Source organism: Mya arenaria, chromosome 6 (assembly GCF_026914265.1).
Source record: "Mya arenaria isolate MELC-2E11 chromosome 6, ASM2691426v1".
Lineage (NCBI taxonomy): Eukaryota > Metazoa > Mollusca > Bivalvia > Myida > Myidae > Mya > Mya arenaria.
The window spans coordinates 29,461,830-29,477,489 of NC_069127.1; the positions used below are offsets into that span (position 1 = coordinate 29,461,830).

Below are 15,660 nucleotides of genomic sequence, written 5' to 3' on the forward strand. Positions count from 1 at the left end.
TAACATCTCAACCATTCCTTTAATTGCGTACATACCCCGATAATGATATCAATTCCGCAATTCATTCCTTAAAACAATATTTTGAACAAAAAGGCAGAAACTATGAATAATGGTACAATGCAGACTTCAAAAGTTTATTATGATTCATACATGACAATTAAACTTCTAGTAACAATATAACCATAATAACATGTGTTTTTCTAGCACAAAACAACTGAATATTTTCTCAGTCACCAAAACGATTGGTTTTGACATTCATAACCCAACAATTTCAAACCTCACTCATACTATCACAATGTTAATGGCAGTAACTAAGTACATGATCATACAAAATCACTTTTAACAAAACAGGAGATACATCGAAAATAATATTTTTTTTTCATTATCACATAATCTTGACGCTAAAGACAAAGGGTAACATTTGGATTGTTTTTTATCTCATAACAAAGAGTTATAATGTCAGTACATGATAATAAAAAATCACTTAACAAAACAATAGATATATATCGAAAATGATTATTTTTCTCATTATTATATAATCATTTTGCTAAAAGACAAACAAGGAACATGGGGGATTATTATTTTCTCATTAAAGTCTTGAAATAAAAACGAGCTACATTGAAAATGATTTTTTTTTCATTATTATATAATCATGTAGCTAATGACAACAGAAATTATGGTTTGGAAATTAAATTGTGTTTTTTTCTCATTATAAAGTCTTGTAACGAAATACAACTGGAAACATTGAACATGATTTTCTCATTGTAAAGTATTGTCACGAAAAACAATGAGAAATATTGGGAATGACCAGTCCTATTGTATCATTATTAAGGGCAGATTGTTCAGAATGTTGTTAAAATTAATGTCATCAATGTTAACTTTTAAATCTTTGCTGCTCTGAAAGTTTAATGGATACACTAGTGCTATTCAGTATTTCTGACAAGATTTGAGACAACTGTTATAGCTGTGCTTGTTTTGTTTAAATATATGAGTGCATCATCTAATATTTAGAGTTAAAAAGTTAACAACGGTGTCATAAATCATGTTGTTAACTTTAGCAATCTTTGAGAAACTGAAAGAGCTGTGCTTGTTTTGTTTAAATATATAAGCACATTATCAAATATTTTACGTTTAAAAGTTAACAACGATGTTGTAACTCATGTTTTTAACTTTAACAATCTTTAACTTAATCTTTTGAATTTAGCTTCTGAACAATTGGGCGGCCCTTAGTGTTGTAATGAAAAACATTGAGAAATATTGGACATAATTTGTTTATATTATTAACTCCAAATGAGTTAAGATAGCAATGTATTATAATATAGCAATGGTTTATCAATATTATCACGAACATTATTGAAACAGTAACAATATAAATAAAATATCTAGAGTGTAAAAGCAATGGAAAAATGCATCAACTATTTTAGGGTTAATATCACAGACAACAAAAATACTGCAAGGGTTTACTATTCTGTTTCTACATTGAAAATCGGACAAAGACAAGAATCGATAGTCGAAAATAATCGGAGAGGATAAAACATTGATTTTAGCTCTACAACTGTCATAGAAGATGTTCGATAAATTTATCTAAATTTATTATAAAATGACATTCCAGACCCTTCCACGCACCAGGAATATTTAGCCTATAAATGGGTGTGAATAACTTAATAATTAATTATTGCCATTTTTTGAGGTAATCAATTAATTTATGAAAAAAATACTCTCTTATCATTTCATCCCTCCTTTTTGGTCCTCACAATCAGGATTCAAGTGAGTAAGAGTGGGGTTTTTTATTATGAAATCTCATATATTTGTAATTGGTAATTTATTTGTTTGAAATATTAGCTTTGGGAAAAAAGCAGGTTCTTAAGACGGCTAAAATGCAATGATCAAAGAGAGTATCTAAATGCTAGGGAAAAATTCAAATTTTGAATAAAAGGAAAGCAGCTAATAAACCTAGGTTTCACAAAAAATATATATACATAGAAGAACCTTATTATCAAAGACAACAAGATGTTATCATTAGATCAAGAATATTAGTTAAAGCGATAATCACTAAATAAATTGAAAGTTGTACTTGCAAAATCATTACCCAACTGATCAATCAATGCTATTAGTATTCTTATTTAGCAGAAATATCTATTTGAAAATTTGATTATAAGATACGCAAGTGGATAAGTAAACGGCCACATAGTTTAAAGCCATAAAGTAAAAAAATACAGTCTACACAGACACATAATTTTCTAGCAATCTATTAAACCCAAAGCAGGCACTGAGATTGCTTGGCCACTGCAAACAATTAATATATATGTTCAGGGAGGCCCTGGCGTTTTTTTAAGAAAAACCCTGATAAATCAATATAGCCGACTACAGATTTATAACATGTGTTAAAAACAGTATTCTCCATGTCAATTTAGTGTGTCTGTGCGGATTTCCCTTCAAAAGCTTAACAAAATCATATAAAACGGCAGGGGACACCTCTCCCCTCCTCCCCCCTTCAGTTCAAACTACCCTTAGAAAATTCTACGGGGAAGTTTTATCACAGCTATACTATAAAGAAAGGAGTTGTTTAAAACAACAGGGAGTGAATAACAAATGAGCAGAATTAACATTAATCGAGGGCTTGGTGCAAGACAGACATATCTCAATGTAATTATAAAAGGAATTATGTTCGTCCTGCGCTAAGCCCACGAATTGTGCACTTGGGTGATCACATAAATTTACATAAAACAGTGCAATCAGTGAACACTGCTTCATAATAATGACTGACATGTTGACTTGTTAGTGTATGTACATACATGTATCTTTTTTGGGTTATAAATAAAACACATATATGTGTTACTTGAACCAATATATTTTTCACAAAATGAACATATAATGTATCTCTCGAACACACGGTTACCATGAAAACAAAGTCTATAGTAAATTTAGCACATCAATACAATAAACTGAAACGGTGAATTCCATATTGTCAGATGACGTCTTTGTGTTTTGACGGCAATCATAGTTCGATAAAAGTTATATAAAGGATAGGTTTAAGGATATATATTGGAGACTGATTCAATATTTTTAATCAGTAAGAAAAATCAAACATAGTTACCCAAAAATAGTTTATTGATTCTTATTATGCAAAGAATTTTATATTTAAACAATAAAAAATACTGATTCTCATATATTGATTTATACAGATCAACAAATAACATAAATATATTACTGTATATTGGAACTACGCAATGTATTACACCATAAGCCGTGATCCGGGAATGTAACGAGACTCGCTCCACAGGTTGGACTCGCCACAATTTTTCGTCTGGCGTTTACACTGCGCACACCTGTTGTACTTATCACACTGTTCGTGCAGCAACATGCCGGGACTGAGGGCACGTACTTTGTCCTCCTCAAGGCGATCCCGCTTGACGAGCGAGGCACGCGTCCAGTCCTGTTCCAATCGCTTACGCAGGTTGAGACGTCTTGAGAACTTATTGGCTCGATCATCTACCATCCTGCAATGGGTACGTTAGATTTTATATTTTTCGAAATTTTACATTTTTGAAATTCAATTGAAATAAACTAATTAATTAACGTTAAATCACTTGAACATCATATTCACCACACTGTTAATACCAATTATTCTTTACTTGTCACTCACTTATTCACATGTTTGTATACATAATTATAAGCTTAAAGCTGCACTCTCACAGATATACAGTTTTGACAACTTTTTATTTTTTGTCTTGAAATGAGCTTTTTTTGTGTCAGACTGTTGGCAAAAGATCAGATCACAGTTTTCATATTACGAAAATTAATGTTTTATGGCTTAAAGCATTACTAACGCTTTAATGAAAATGAGTTTTTTCACAGCAATCTTTAATGGCTGATTTTCAGACATTTACGCAAAAATTGGCTGATTCCAAGACAAAAAATAAATGTTATAAAAATGGTCAATCTGTGAGAGTGCAGCTTTAATAACAAAATCCAGTCCAACAAAATGTTATTCTTTATTCTAAATTGTTGTCACTTACTCCTCCTTGGTTCGGTCTAGGACCTGTTCTTCCTCTTTCTGCTCGGCGAGGCGTTTCAATATGGCCTCCCGTTTCCGCTGGGCTACGAGGTCCTGCTGCTCCTGGAAGAGCTCGAAAGCGCGACGTCTCCGTTCAGCCATCTTTTCATTTGTCATGTCGTTTTTCCCAAACACCTCCTTGTCAGGCTCCCGAGCGGGCACCTGTAGCGGCTTGAATCGCAACTGGAGACAGAGAAAAACAATACATTTAATGAACATGATCTGTTCTTAAATAATATGGAAAATACCGGAAAAAATCTCAACTAACACAAGTAGCTAAATAGAAAAAAAATAATTTGAGTGAGACAATTAACACATTGTTTAAGAACAAATCGTAATTATGATTTTGAATAAGTTACTTTGAACAAAAATTATTCATTTATGATTTTGACCATGTCTCAGACAAAAAAAAATCCTGCAAAAACCTAATTAACAGAGTTTTTATTCAATTTTAATTCAAAATCTTAAAAACAAATATATCAGTTTTTAAACAATTTTTTCAAAGCCTTAAGAATACAAATCTTACTTATAACCGTGTTAAATTCCTCCTGACTTCAAAGTGATTGATAATTTACAAATCACAGATAAACAATATTAAATAAACAAGAGACTGCACTGTCATGCACAAGAAACTGCACAGTCAGGTAGTAAAAATAAACACAAGAATGATTGCTGCTTGGTGACCGAGTGATACAGACAAAATCAAGAACAGTAAGGTTTTATTTTCAATTGCTTTCAATCAGACATCTATTTTTCATATTGATTACATTGATTTTTATATTGATCCAACCATTTTAAAAAATCTATTTCAAACAATTAAATTATCGGTTAAAATCTTTCATCATTGTTAATTCAAACAGCTTTTCAAAATATATTTTAGAGAAGAAAATCCAGTGAAATGAATTGCAAAAAGTAAACAGAACAATGATCAATAGTTATAGACATAAATAAACAATTAATCGGTGACTGATTTACAGCTCAAAATTGTTTGGTTCAGAAATGCATGTACATGAAAGAAATGAAAATATACAAAGGCATCTTAGATTCTAACCTACATTTCGAGCCAATGAAATTGGCTATTGGCCTCTAATAAGTACTATGCTTAATCATTAAGACTTGCAGTTTTACATCGTAACAAACACAACATCATAAGCCCATAAGTAATTTTATCATATGAGATAATTAACTTAAGACATTATACACACATGAGCTAAGAGTAACTGCTTTTTATTTAAATTCAGGTTGTTCCTCTAGTAAGGAGTGCTCTGACAACTGCTATGTAGGATTATATGATGCTTTAAAATTACGTAACTAGCCTTGACAATATGCAGACATTTTTTTTTTCGATAAACAGGGGATGTATTCATTAAACATCATAGCGAATATTTTCAACTTAGTGAACATTACTAATTTTTGACAATGATTATTTAAAAAACTCTCTAATTTTAATCAGATTTATTCATATGCATTATTGTTAAGACCATTTTTTCGCTTATTTTCATATTTTTGGTGTACAAACATTGTTAGTTTTCCTTAAATTCAACTCAGAAAAAAGGCAATTTTCTACTAAGCTGAAAATTGTCACTCATATGATGATTTATGAATACAGCCCCCAGACAAACTAAGAAGTCATAGAAGAGTTAGAAGACATTAACAGTAGAGAAAAAGAAAGAAGCAGAGAGATCCTGCAGGTCATGTTACCCTGCTACAGAACGGTTTCCAGCTTTCATTGAGTCTTGTGGGGCTGGGCTCCGTGAAAGGACGTACAGTGTTGATTTTTGGCAGTCTTATGGTGTAGGTCGGGCTGCTCAGGGCTGTGTTCACCCTTGACCTTGCTCCCCTGCTACCCCTATCCTCCTGTATCGCCAGTAGGTTGCTCATGTGGACCTGAACACATGTTTGTGTGTGTTCGGGTGTGGGTTTTTGTTTGGAAACAAGTAGGGGGATAGAGAAGAAAGAGAGATCGTAAGAGTTAGTACAAAAGGTAGAACGTAAACAGCGTTTGACATAAAAAGTTTACACACTGGATAATTTTGTCTCAGGTTAAAGCTGCACTCTCACAGATTGAACGTTTTGTTTTTTTTTGTCTTGGAAAGAGCAAATTTTTGCGTAATAATCTGCAAACCAATGATTCAAGATTGTTGACAAAAAATCAGATTTTCATATTTACGTTCGAAAATTAATGTTGTATGGCTTAAACCGTTACTAACAGTTTAAGAAAAATGCATAAAACATCTTTATTAAACTTAAATATAAAAATCTGCGAATTAATTTTTTGTCAGCAGTCTTATAATAACCGGTTTCCATGGGTTTTCGCAAAAATTGGCTCGTTCCAAGACAAAAACTAAAAAAGTTGTAAAAATGGTAAATCTGTGAGATTGCAGCTTTAAAAAACAAGCTATTGTTATTGCATTAAGACAAGGATTAAGACAATGGGCTGATTGTTAACAACTATTACGATTTACAACATAAATGTCTTCGTTGTTAACTCTCAAATCTTTATTGCTCTAGAATAGTAATCAATATAAAATTATTATCTGTAGTATTTCTAACAAGGTTCAATACACCTGGCCCCAAAATCACAAAAATCAATCTCAACTCATTTTACCCTATAACAACAACATCTATTGAAAAGAAATGTTTTTCCACATTTTTAAACCCCATTCTATCATTGCATATGGTGATTGAAACCTTTGGTCTCGATTCCAATCGAAAAATATTCTACAGGCAAAAATGTACTTTAGTTCAATTTATTGCCTTTTAACAATACTCAAGTATATTTTTTTGCTCTAGACTAAGATTACTTTGAAATATTGTCAAAATCTTTCCATATCACATTCTATGAGAAAATACATTTTCAAAAAGTATAAAAACATTCAAGATTTTGAAAAATACTATGCTTTTATATGATAAAATGAGTTGAGATTGAGTTTAAGATTTGACTTAAGTATTTTCGTGATATTGGGGCCAGTTTTAGGGGTGCATTTTTTATTTAAATATATAAGCATGTTACAAAATAGTTAACAACAATTCTGTTAACAACAGTGGTTAACTTTAAACAAGTTCTGAACAATCGGCCCAATAAAAATAAAACAAACCAGAACACATATAAAAAACATACAGATACAAAAAAATTGAAACAGGTCACACATTTACTAGCATGAACTGGCGGGCGACATACCTGTGTTTCAAGGGCATTCTTATATCTCTCCTGTTCATCAGCTTTCTCCTTCAAGAACTGTTCCCGCTGGATCGCCAGACTGAAACACAACACATGGACACACTTAAATATGCGCTCTTACTCCCAAATAAGATTTACCACAATTATACAATTGTTTTGACAAACCAAAATGGATGAATAAATGTCGAAAACAATGGCTCTTATGAAGGATACCGAGTTTAATTTAAAAGAAAGGTGCAGAGAACAAGGTATTTCTACCTTTATGAGACTATAGTAGATCACAGTAAATCTTTTAGCATTCACCAATCATTTACCGGTAATATTTTTGCGTTTTCAGCTATTAAATACACAATTATAATTTTGTTATCAGTAATTAATTTTTTTCCATAAATGCATTATATAGTAAGTAGTTTAAGGTGTATCATTTTAAATTAATGTTTGTTATACATGTGTATGCATTGATTTTGAATAAGAGTGTCACTTTAAGGTTAGTTGTTTGACCAAAACCAAAGGATATACTATGTCCCAGGGCATGCCATATTTCCCATGCTGGGAGGGTTTATAGGGATATTTTGGTTATAAAAGAGGCAGAATACATGTACATACTCTTCCGCGAGCTGGACCTGCTCGAGCCTCTCGAGGAAGTCCTCATCTGTCTGTTTCTTCACACGTACTGACTCCTTGTGGTCAACCTGCGATATAATACATTCCTGATTTTACCATAGAAAACATGCTAGAATAGATTATAGGCAGAGGAAAAAAAGCATAATATTATACTTAAAATACACTGGAATAAAGAAAAATAACAAACGTTTTTTAGTACCAGTGTGGGTTCATAAGCCATTCGAGAATACTTCTAACTGGCTAAATTGTAGAGTAACAACAAAGAAGAGCATCGAAAGTAGACACCGGTACATGTCAGTTATCTCAGTTAGTATAGAATCATTTATGTGCAGAGAAATTATAATGCTATTCACTTATACCACACATTATTTATTGAACATTGCCCTTGACAACATGGTCAAATACAGATACATCAACCGCAACCCTCTTAATTGAAATTATCTCAATAAATCTGATTGTGGGTGCTGTAACTATTACTTATAAGATGTAACGCAATTATTACCTGTTTCGCTAGATCGCCAGAATACTCGGTCTGCTTGATAATACGTGGTGGGGTAAGTGGTCTCCGTTGAAATATATACGATTTCTGAAATATAAAACTGGGCTTAAGTTTCAATTTTATGCATGAATTTTAAATGTTACTGTTAAACTAATCTTTTGTTGTGGGTAATTACACATGTATTAGCAGAAAACAAAAATAATACAATCAACAATGAAATAATTCTATTCTTATAGAGTAAAATATACTGCTCAAATAAGTGCTCACTTTTTAGATTCAAACAATGAAAAAGAAAATCATAATTATTATAACTTGTATTTCTTATTACCATTCTACTAATGCTGTTATTGAAGTAAAACAAGACCCGCTAGTGTAACCATTATACAAAATACAACCATAGCATGCAATGTGACATAAAACCCTGCCAATAAAATATAATGTAGCACTGACGGCAAAACACTGGAAAAATTGTCTCCGTAGTGTAAGGACTCAATTACTGATATATATTAGATATAGAAGCAGTTATTGAGTTCTTGCATAAAAGTGACAAAATTTTGAAGTTCTCTCCTTAAAAAAAAGCATGAGCGGGTATTCATAAAACATCCTAAGTAATTTCTTAACTTAAGTCAATTTCCTATTCTTTTCATAGTCAAATGAAAAGAAAAGTATAAGTGTTTTTATCATGAAAGTATGTACGTTGAATCTTATCAATAATAATAGTTTATTCCTGATATTATGAAGCAAATATATGATATGATAAGTGAGATACTTAACTTAAGAAAAAGACTTAAGTTAGGAAATGACTTAAGATGTTTTATGAATACCGCCCTAGAATTGCAAGAATTATTTTGCCAGAGTTGCAATAATTACTGAATTGCAAGCTAAATATTTTGACCTATTATCTTACCACATAGCTGTTCTTCTAAGTTAGACAAAATATAACAAGAAACATTATTCTTTTAATATGCAAACTATGCAAAACCAGTGTTATCAGATATTCATTTGAAGTCTTTATTTTATTGAAAGATTTTAATTACAGAAGAGACTTATTTTATCAAGAATACTATATAATAAGCAGTTTTGTATCTAGAGTGATTTTTTAAAAATTATACGGCACTTTTTAAAATCTCCCTAATCTCCTACAACTATGCACCTAAGATTCTTGATGAAGCCCTAATAATTTATCATAAAATGTTCGAAAAGGTATCAAAAAAAATATAGACTGATGGCAATCAGAAACCAAAACATTTTTTTTTTGTTATTTCATGAATTAAAATATGCAGTTAAACAAAGCTACCAATTCAACAGGTCAATATGTAAGGGTTCTAAGTGACATCACCGATAAATAAAGATGGGATAACCCTTAACAAATCTCGATTATTATTGTGCTAAGTTTAAGAAATCATTGCTCTGCATTTAATAATTTGATTAATATGATATCTTTTAAACAATCATTGCTCTGCATTTAACAATTTGATTAGTATGATATTTTTACATATTTTTTTTGTACATAGAATGCTATTTTTCATGTCCTTTTTGTTCATAGACTGATAATTAAACATCATGTTTTTGAACATATCATCAGACTGCTAATTCTTCATATTTTTGTAAACAGACTGACATATTTTCATGTTCTTGCACATGGACTGATAATTTTTTTTATTTTTTTTTTAAATGGACAAATATTTATGCATAGTTGTTTTTACATGGTCTGACAATTGTTCATGTGTTGTACATGTACTGTTATGTTTTCTGAGTTGTATATGGACTGATAAAACTTTCATGTTTTTGTACATTTTTTCATGATTACTTTTATGAAAATATTATTTTCAACATACATATATGGAGTTTTTCTTAATCAATTGCATACATACATGGAATGCAGTGTCTCTGTCCCTCTTCTTGTGGTGTACGGCCTCAGACACACCCAGGTTAAAGGCCGCCATACGTTGGAGGTTGTTACGCTTAGCCATCTGCATCTCCTGGCATAGAAATGAGGTAAAAATAGGTTAATTAGGATTAAATGTTTTAGTATTGCGGTTAATTTGTGTATGAACAATTATGGTCAGTGTACAGTTATTGTCATGCCCGAAGGATTTCACAATTATCACGACTCACAGATGAGATTTTTATTTTATAAATAAATTTGAAAAATAACTCCTATCTTTTACAGGCTTTTAAAAACAACAGAAAAGCAAACTAAAACATGTCTTACAGTGTTCATTCTTCAATGCCAGATGTAATCAGAAAATATATCAGCATCACTTTTTACTTTCAACCACCCGTCCCGACCATCCTTACCTGGTCAGAGAGGACATTCTCTGCATCCTTCATATACTGGTACTGCTGTAACAGCCTGTCTTCCTCCTCCTCCCTTCGTCTACGCTCCTCCGTGAACGAGACGGGCACATTACGCCGCGCCCTCTGGTGACACAGGTAACACAGCTCCTGCCCGGCGTTGCTGTGCCCACACATGGAGCCCGCGGGAGACACTACCCGTTCTCCGGGCTTCATCTGGTCGAAACTCACACTGCGATGAAGTGGGGCGAGCTGGGCGGGGGGCTGGGGCTTGTAAAGCATGCTGAAATGCAGAGCAATCAGAATGTGTTAACTTTCTTTAATTATAATAATGATCCTTGGATACTATGCAATGAAACATTACTGCTTAAATAATTTAACGCTTTAAGTCAAAGCTACACAAAAAAACCACTTTCATACTTTTGCAATATTCCTGCTTGGTTTACACTCGTTTATTCTAGCTTGATTAAGACGAAAGCTTATAAAATAAATCTTTTGAGTCTGTTTTTTTCTGGGCAGAAACCAGCACTGTATCCTTTCTTGAGAGGCCTTGAGAAAGTATCCCTGGTGGATATTGGATCCACAAACTCTTGGGTGAAAGGCGGACACCTTTATCACTAGACCACTCTTCCTGCTTAACTCAAGGCAAGGGTTTTAGTTATTAAAAACACCTGCTCAATGCACAAAATCAAACAATACCTCACTCAACAACTTAAAAACATACTGCTAAGAAATTATTTTTTATTCTATACCTCATGAAAAGTGATTACATTTTTTTTTGCGTTAGATGCACAAATTCCATGATCACAATTGTGGCACACTTTGTGAGGCTCCAATAAAAAAAATAATTACTTAACTTATTTTAAAATCAAACTATTCATTACATTTATCCATTGTCCAAAAACAAAAATCTAGACAAAAAAGCTCTAGGGCTTGAAATAAAAAAATAAAGATTGAATGAAATATTGCAGCTAATCCATGAGGACGTCCTAGTTTCATATAACAATATTGTGGTTTGTCGTTAAAGGGACTAGACACCAGATGGTCCCAAAATCAGCAAATACAGTATTTCCTCAAAACAAGCCAAGAATTGTCCATACCAGCTAGTATAAGATCGATAATACGTCACCTTTACATGATTAAAATAATATTTTGTCCCTGTCTCAGCTGAGTTTACTTGTTTAAAAATAGTGCATAATGGTTTCCCAGTTTATATAGTGTGTATATTTAGCATATGAAAGTCACGTGACTCGTACAGATACATATACCCAAGCTATTTTTAAATTTACTGATATTTACATGGTAGACAAACACAGTAAATTTCGAATTGGAAAAATACACATAAATTGCAAAAGATACATGTGTCATAAGCAATATGATACACCAGTAAGTAAAATTAAATGAGTTGCACATAACTATATCAATTTTATATAAGTTTTTGAACTTTTTCTTTTTTTCTTGCAGTTATATCACCTGGTGTCTAGTCCCTTTAAAGCAAAAACGACCTTAGCAATAACAGTGCCTGAAGAGACTTCCAAACCAAACATTTGCAAAACGCTCAAGAATATTTTATATGAGGCAATAATGATATATTATCACACAAAAGCCTTGATCAATCATGAAATCATGAGCAGGCATACTCGAAAGAAACCCTTCAAAATTTTAATTACTACAGAAATGCATAAAAAATAAGTGCCACACAAGGCTTGCAAATTAGTGAAGTGCCTGCAGATATATCCATGTATCTGGGCGGTTAAGTCATCCATGTGCGGACCTATATTTAAAGCAAAGAGACCAGAGCAAGAAGGGTAAATGAAAAGAATATCTAACCAAACCCGAAATTTACAGCATACGGTTTAAAACTAAATTTCACCTCAGACTCATAGATTTTTGATTTTTGGGAAGACTCCTAGTTTATGGGGGAAAAAAATGTAACAGTGAATGCTATTTTGCATCTCTTAGCATTCTGAAACTTAACTCAAATATGTTATACAGCCCATTACATATGTATTTAAATAGCTTGCCTTTCTGCACGAGTAATAATCTTCAACTGCTGTCTGGAAGACCACCACAAAGGATTTACATTTTTTTCTACATTAGTTTCCGAAATTCATGCTTCGCTTACTTTACCATCGATGCCATTGTAGAAAAAGACCTAAGTGCCCTATGCAACGCGTAGTAAGTCACCTATGTGACCTGTTTTAAGTGCCCTATACAACATGTGGTAAGTCACCTGTGTGACCTGCTTTATGTGCCCTATGCAACGCGTGGTAAGTCACCTGTGTGACCTGCTTTAAGTGCCCTATGCAACGCGTGGTAAGTCACCTGTGTGACCTGCTTTAAGTGCCCTATGCAACGCGTGGTAAGTCACCTGTGTGACCTGCTTTAAGTGCCCTATGCAACGCGTGGTAAGTCACCTGTGTGACCTGCTTTAAGTGCCCTATGCAACGCGTGGTAAGTCACCTGTGTGACCTGCTAAAAAGTGCCCTATGCAACGCGTGGTAAGTCACCTGTGTGACCTGCTTTAAGTGCCCTATGCAACGCGTGGTAAGTCACCTGTGTGACCTGCTTTAAGTGCCCTATGCAACGCGTGGTAAGTCACCTGTGTGACCTGCTTTAAGTGCCCTATGCAACGCGTGGTAAGTCACCTGTGTGACCTGCTTTAAGTGCCCTATGCAACGCGTGGTAAGTCACCTGTGTGACCTGCTTTAAGTGCCCTATGCAACGCGTGGTAAGTCACCTGTGTGACCTGCTTTAAGTGCCCTATGCAACACGTGGTAAGTCACCTGTGTGACCTCTTTAAGTGCCCTATGTAATGCGTGGTAAGTCACCTGTGTGACCTCTTTAAGTGCCCTATGCAACGCGTGGTAAGTCACCTATGTGACCTGCTTTGAGTGCCCTATGCAACGCGTGGTAAGTCACCTATGTGACCTGCTTTGAGTGCCCTATGCAACGCGTGGTAAGTCACCCATGTGACCTGCTTTGAGTGCCCTATGCAACGCGTGGTAAGTCACCCATGTGACCTGCTTTAAGTGCCCTATGCAACGCGTGGTAAGTCACCCCTGTGACCTGCTTTAAGTGCCCTATGCAACGCGTGGTAAGTCACCTATGTGACCTGCTTTGAGTGCCCTATGCAACGCGTGGTAAGTCACCAATGTGACCTGCTTTGAGAACCCTATGCAACTCGTGGTAAGTCTCCTATGTGACCTGCTTTAAGTGTCCTATACAACGTGTGGTAGGTCACCTATGTGACCTGCTTTAAGTGCCCTATGCAAGGCGTGGTGAGTCACCCATGTGACCTGCTTTGAGTGCCCTATGCAACTCGTGGTAAGTCTCCTATGTGACCTGCTTTAGTGCCCTATGCAACGCGTGGTAAGTCACCTATGTGACCTGCTTTAAGTGCCCTATGCAACGTGTGGTAAGTCACCTATGTGACCTGCTTTAAGTGCCCTATGCAACACGTGGTAAGTCTCCTATGTGACCTGCTTTAAGTGCCCTATGCAACGTGTGGTAAGTCACCTATGTGACCTGCTTTAAGTGCCCTATGCAACGCGTGGTAAGTCACCAATGTGACCTGCTTTAACTGCCCTATGCAAGGCGTAGTAAGTCACCCATGTGACCTGCTTTAAGTGCCCTATGCAAGGCGTGGTAAGTCACCCATGTGACCTGCTTTAAGTGCCCTATGCAACATGTAGAAGTCACCTATGTGACCTGCTTTAAGTGCCCTATGCAACATGTGGTAAGTCACCTATGTGACCTGCTTTAAGTGCCCTATGCAACGTGTGGTAAGTCACCTATGTGACCTCCTTTAAGTGCCCTATGCATTGTGTGGTAAGTCACTTATGTGACATGCTTTAAGTGCTGTATGCAACATGTGGTAAGTCACCTATGTGACCTGCTTTAAGTGACCAATGCAGCATGTGGTAAGTCACCTATGTGACCTGCTTTAAGTGACCAATGCAGCATGTGGTAAGTCACATATGTGACCTGCTTTAAGTGACCAATGCAGCATGTGGTAAGTCACATATGTGACCTGCTTTAAGTCACCAATGCAACGTGTGGTAAGTCACCTATGTGACCTGCTTTAAGTCACTTATGCAACGTGTGGTAAGTCACCTATGTGACCTGCTTTAAGTCACCAATGCAGCATGTGGTTAGTCACCTATGTGACCTGCTTTAAGTCACCAATGCAGCGTGTGGTTAGTCACCTATGTGACCTGCTTTAAGTCACCAATGCAGCGTGTGGTAAGTCACCTATGATGAGATTGTTGTTTAGACTTGTTAGGGCAGCAGGAACAGTAGTAACTAGATGGGGGAATGTATGTGTTCTGGCGCTGGAGACCAATCACCTGAGGCTCTAACACACTGTAACACCCCAACATGTCATAAGGTTTAAACCTTAGAGGAGTATCATTTGTGTCAAATTGTGTGCCCTAGTAGACACACATTCTTTACAATCCTGTAATAGCCTTTCAGGAATGTAAATTTTAAACTTATCAATGTGCATAAGACTAAATGTCAAGATTAATAATTTGGTTAAATACGAAATGAGCATCACAAACTGAATTGAAAGTTTGTCTTTCAAAATCAAATAAACATTGCCAAAACTGACCTATAAAACAAGTAGTTTTGAAATAGACATTCTTACAACTTAGAAATATCAATTCGAAATATTGATCCCATTATATCTCAATTTAAAAAAAATAAAGCTAAGTTAGGTATAACAATTGCAGGAGAAAATGCCCAATTTTTCCCAATTTCTACGTGGAAAATGTAAACAATCCTCTGTCAAACTAGAAAAGGACATCTTTTTTAAGCATGGATATAGAACACACTGTTATATATTCTAAATATCTTTATTTTGATTAAACTTTGATTGTTAACATATTGTCAAAAAAAACACACAATTGTTGGAATTCATATTTACTCCAAAACTGACTATATGACCATATAGTGACCCCTGTGTTCACTTTTTAAACATCCCTGAGTGACCATATTGTC

At 34.5% G+C, this 15,660-nt stretch overlaps 1 protein-coding gene across 4 annotated transcripts in view; it reads right to left on the reverse strand.

The window, feature by feature from the left end:
- Positions 1-120: 120 nt before the first annotated feature.
- LOC128239308 (coiled-coil domain-containing protein 81-like) overlaps positions 121-15,660 on the reverse strand; it is a 33,623-nt gene continuing 18,083 nt past the window's right edge. For 3 of the 4 annotated variants that reach the window (XM_052955902.1, XM_052955903.1, XM_052955900.1), the window contains 8 exons: positions 10,663-10,942; positions 10,236-10,343; positions 9,269-9,283; positions 8,365-8,448; positions 7,845-7,930; positions 7,239-7,317; positions 4,020-4,240; positions 121-3,500 (listed from right to left, as the gene is read on the reverse strand). In XM_052955902.1, the coding sequence (XP_052811862.1) occupies positions 3,236-3,500; positions 4,020-4,240; positions 7,239-7,317; positions 7,845-7,930; positions 8,365-8,448; positions 9,269-9,283; positions 10,236-10,343; positions 10,663-10,942 (1,138 nt within the window). In that variant the 3' untranslated portion in view covers positions 121-3,235. The remainder of the gene's footprint in view (positions 3,501-4,019; positions 4,241-7,238; positions 7,318-7,844; positions 7,931-8,364; positions 8,449-9,268; positions 9,284-10,235; positions 10,344-10,662; positions 10,943-15,660) is intronic. The other variant, XM_052955901.1, reaches the window with a different exon arrangement.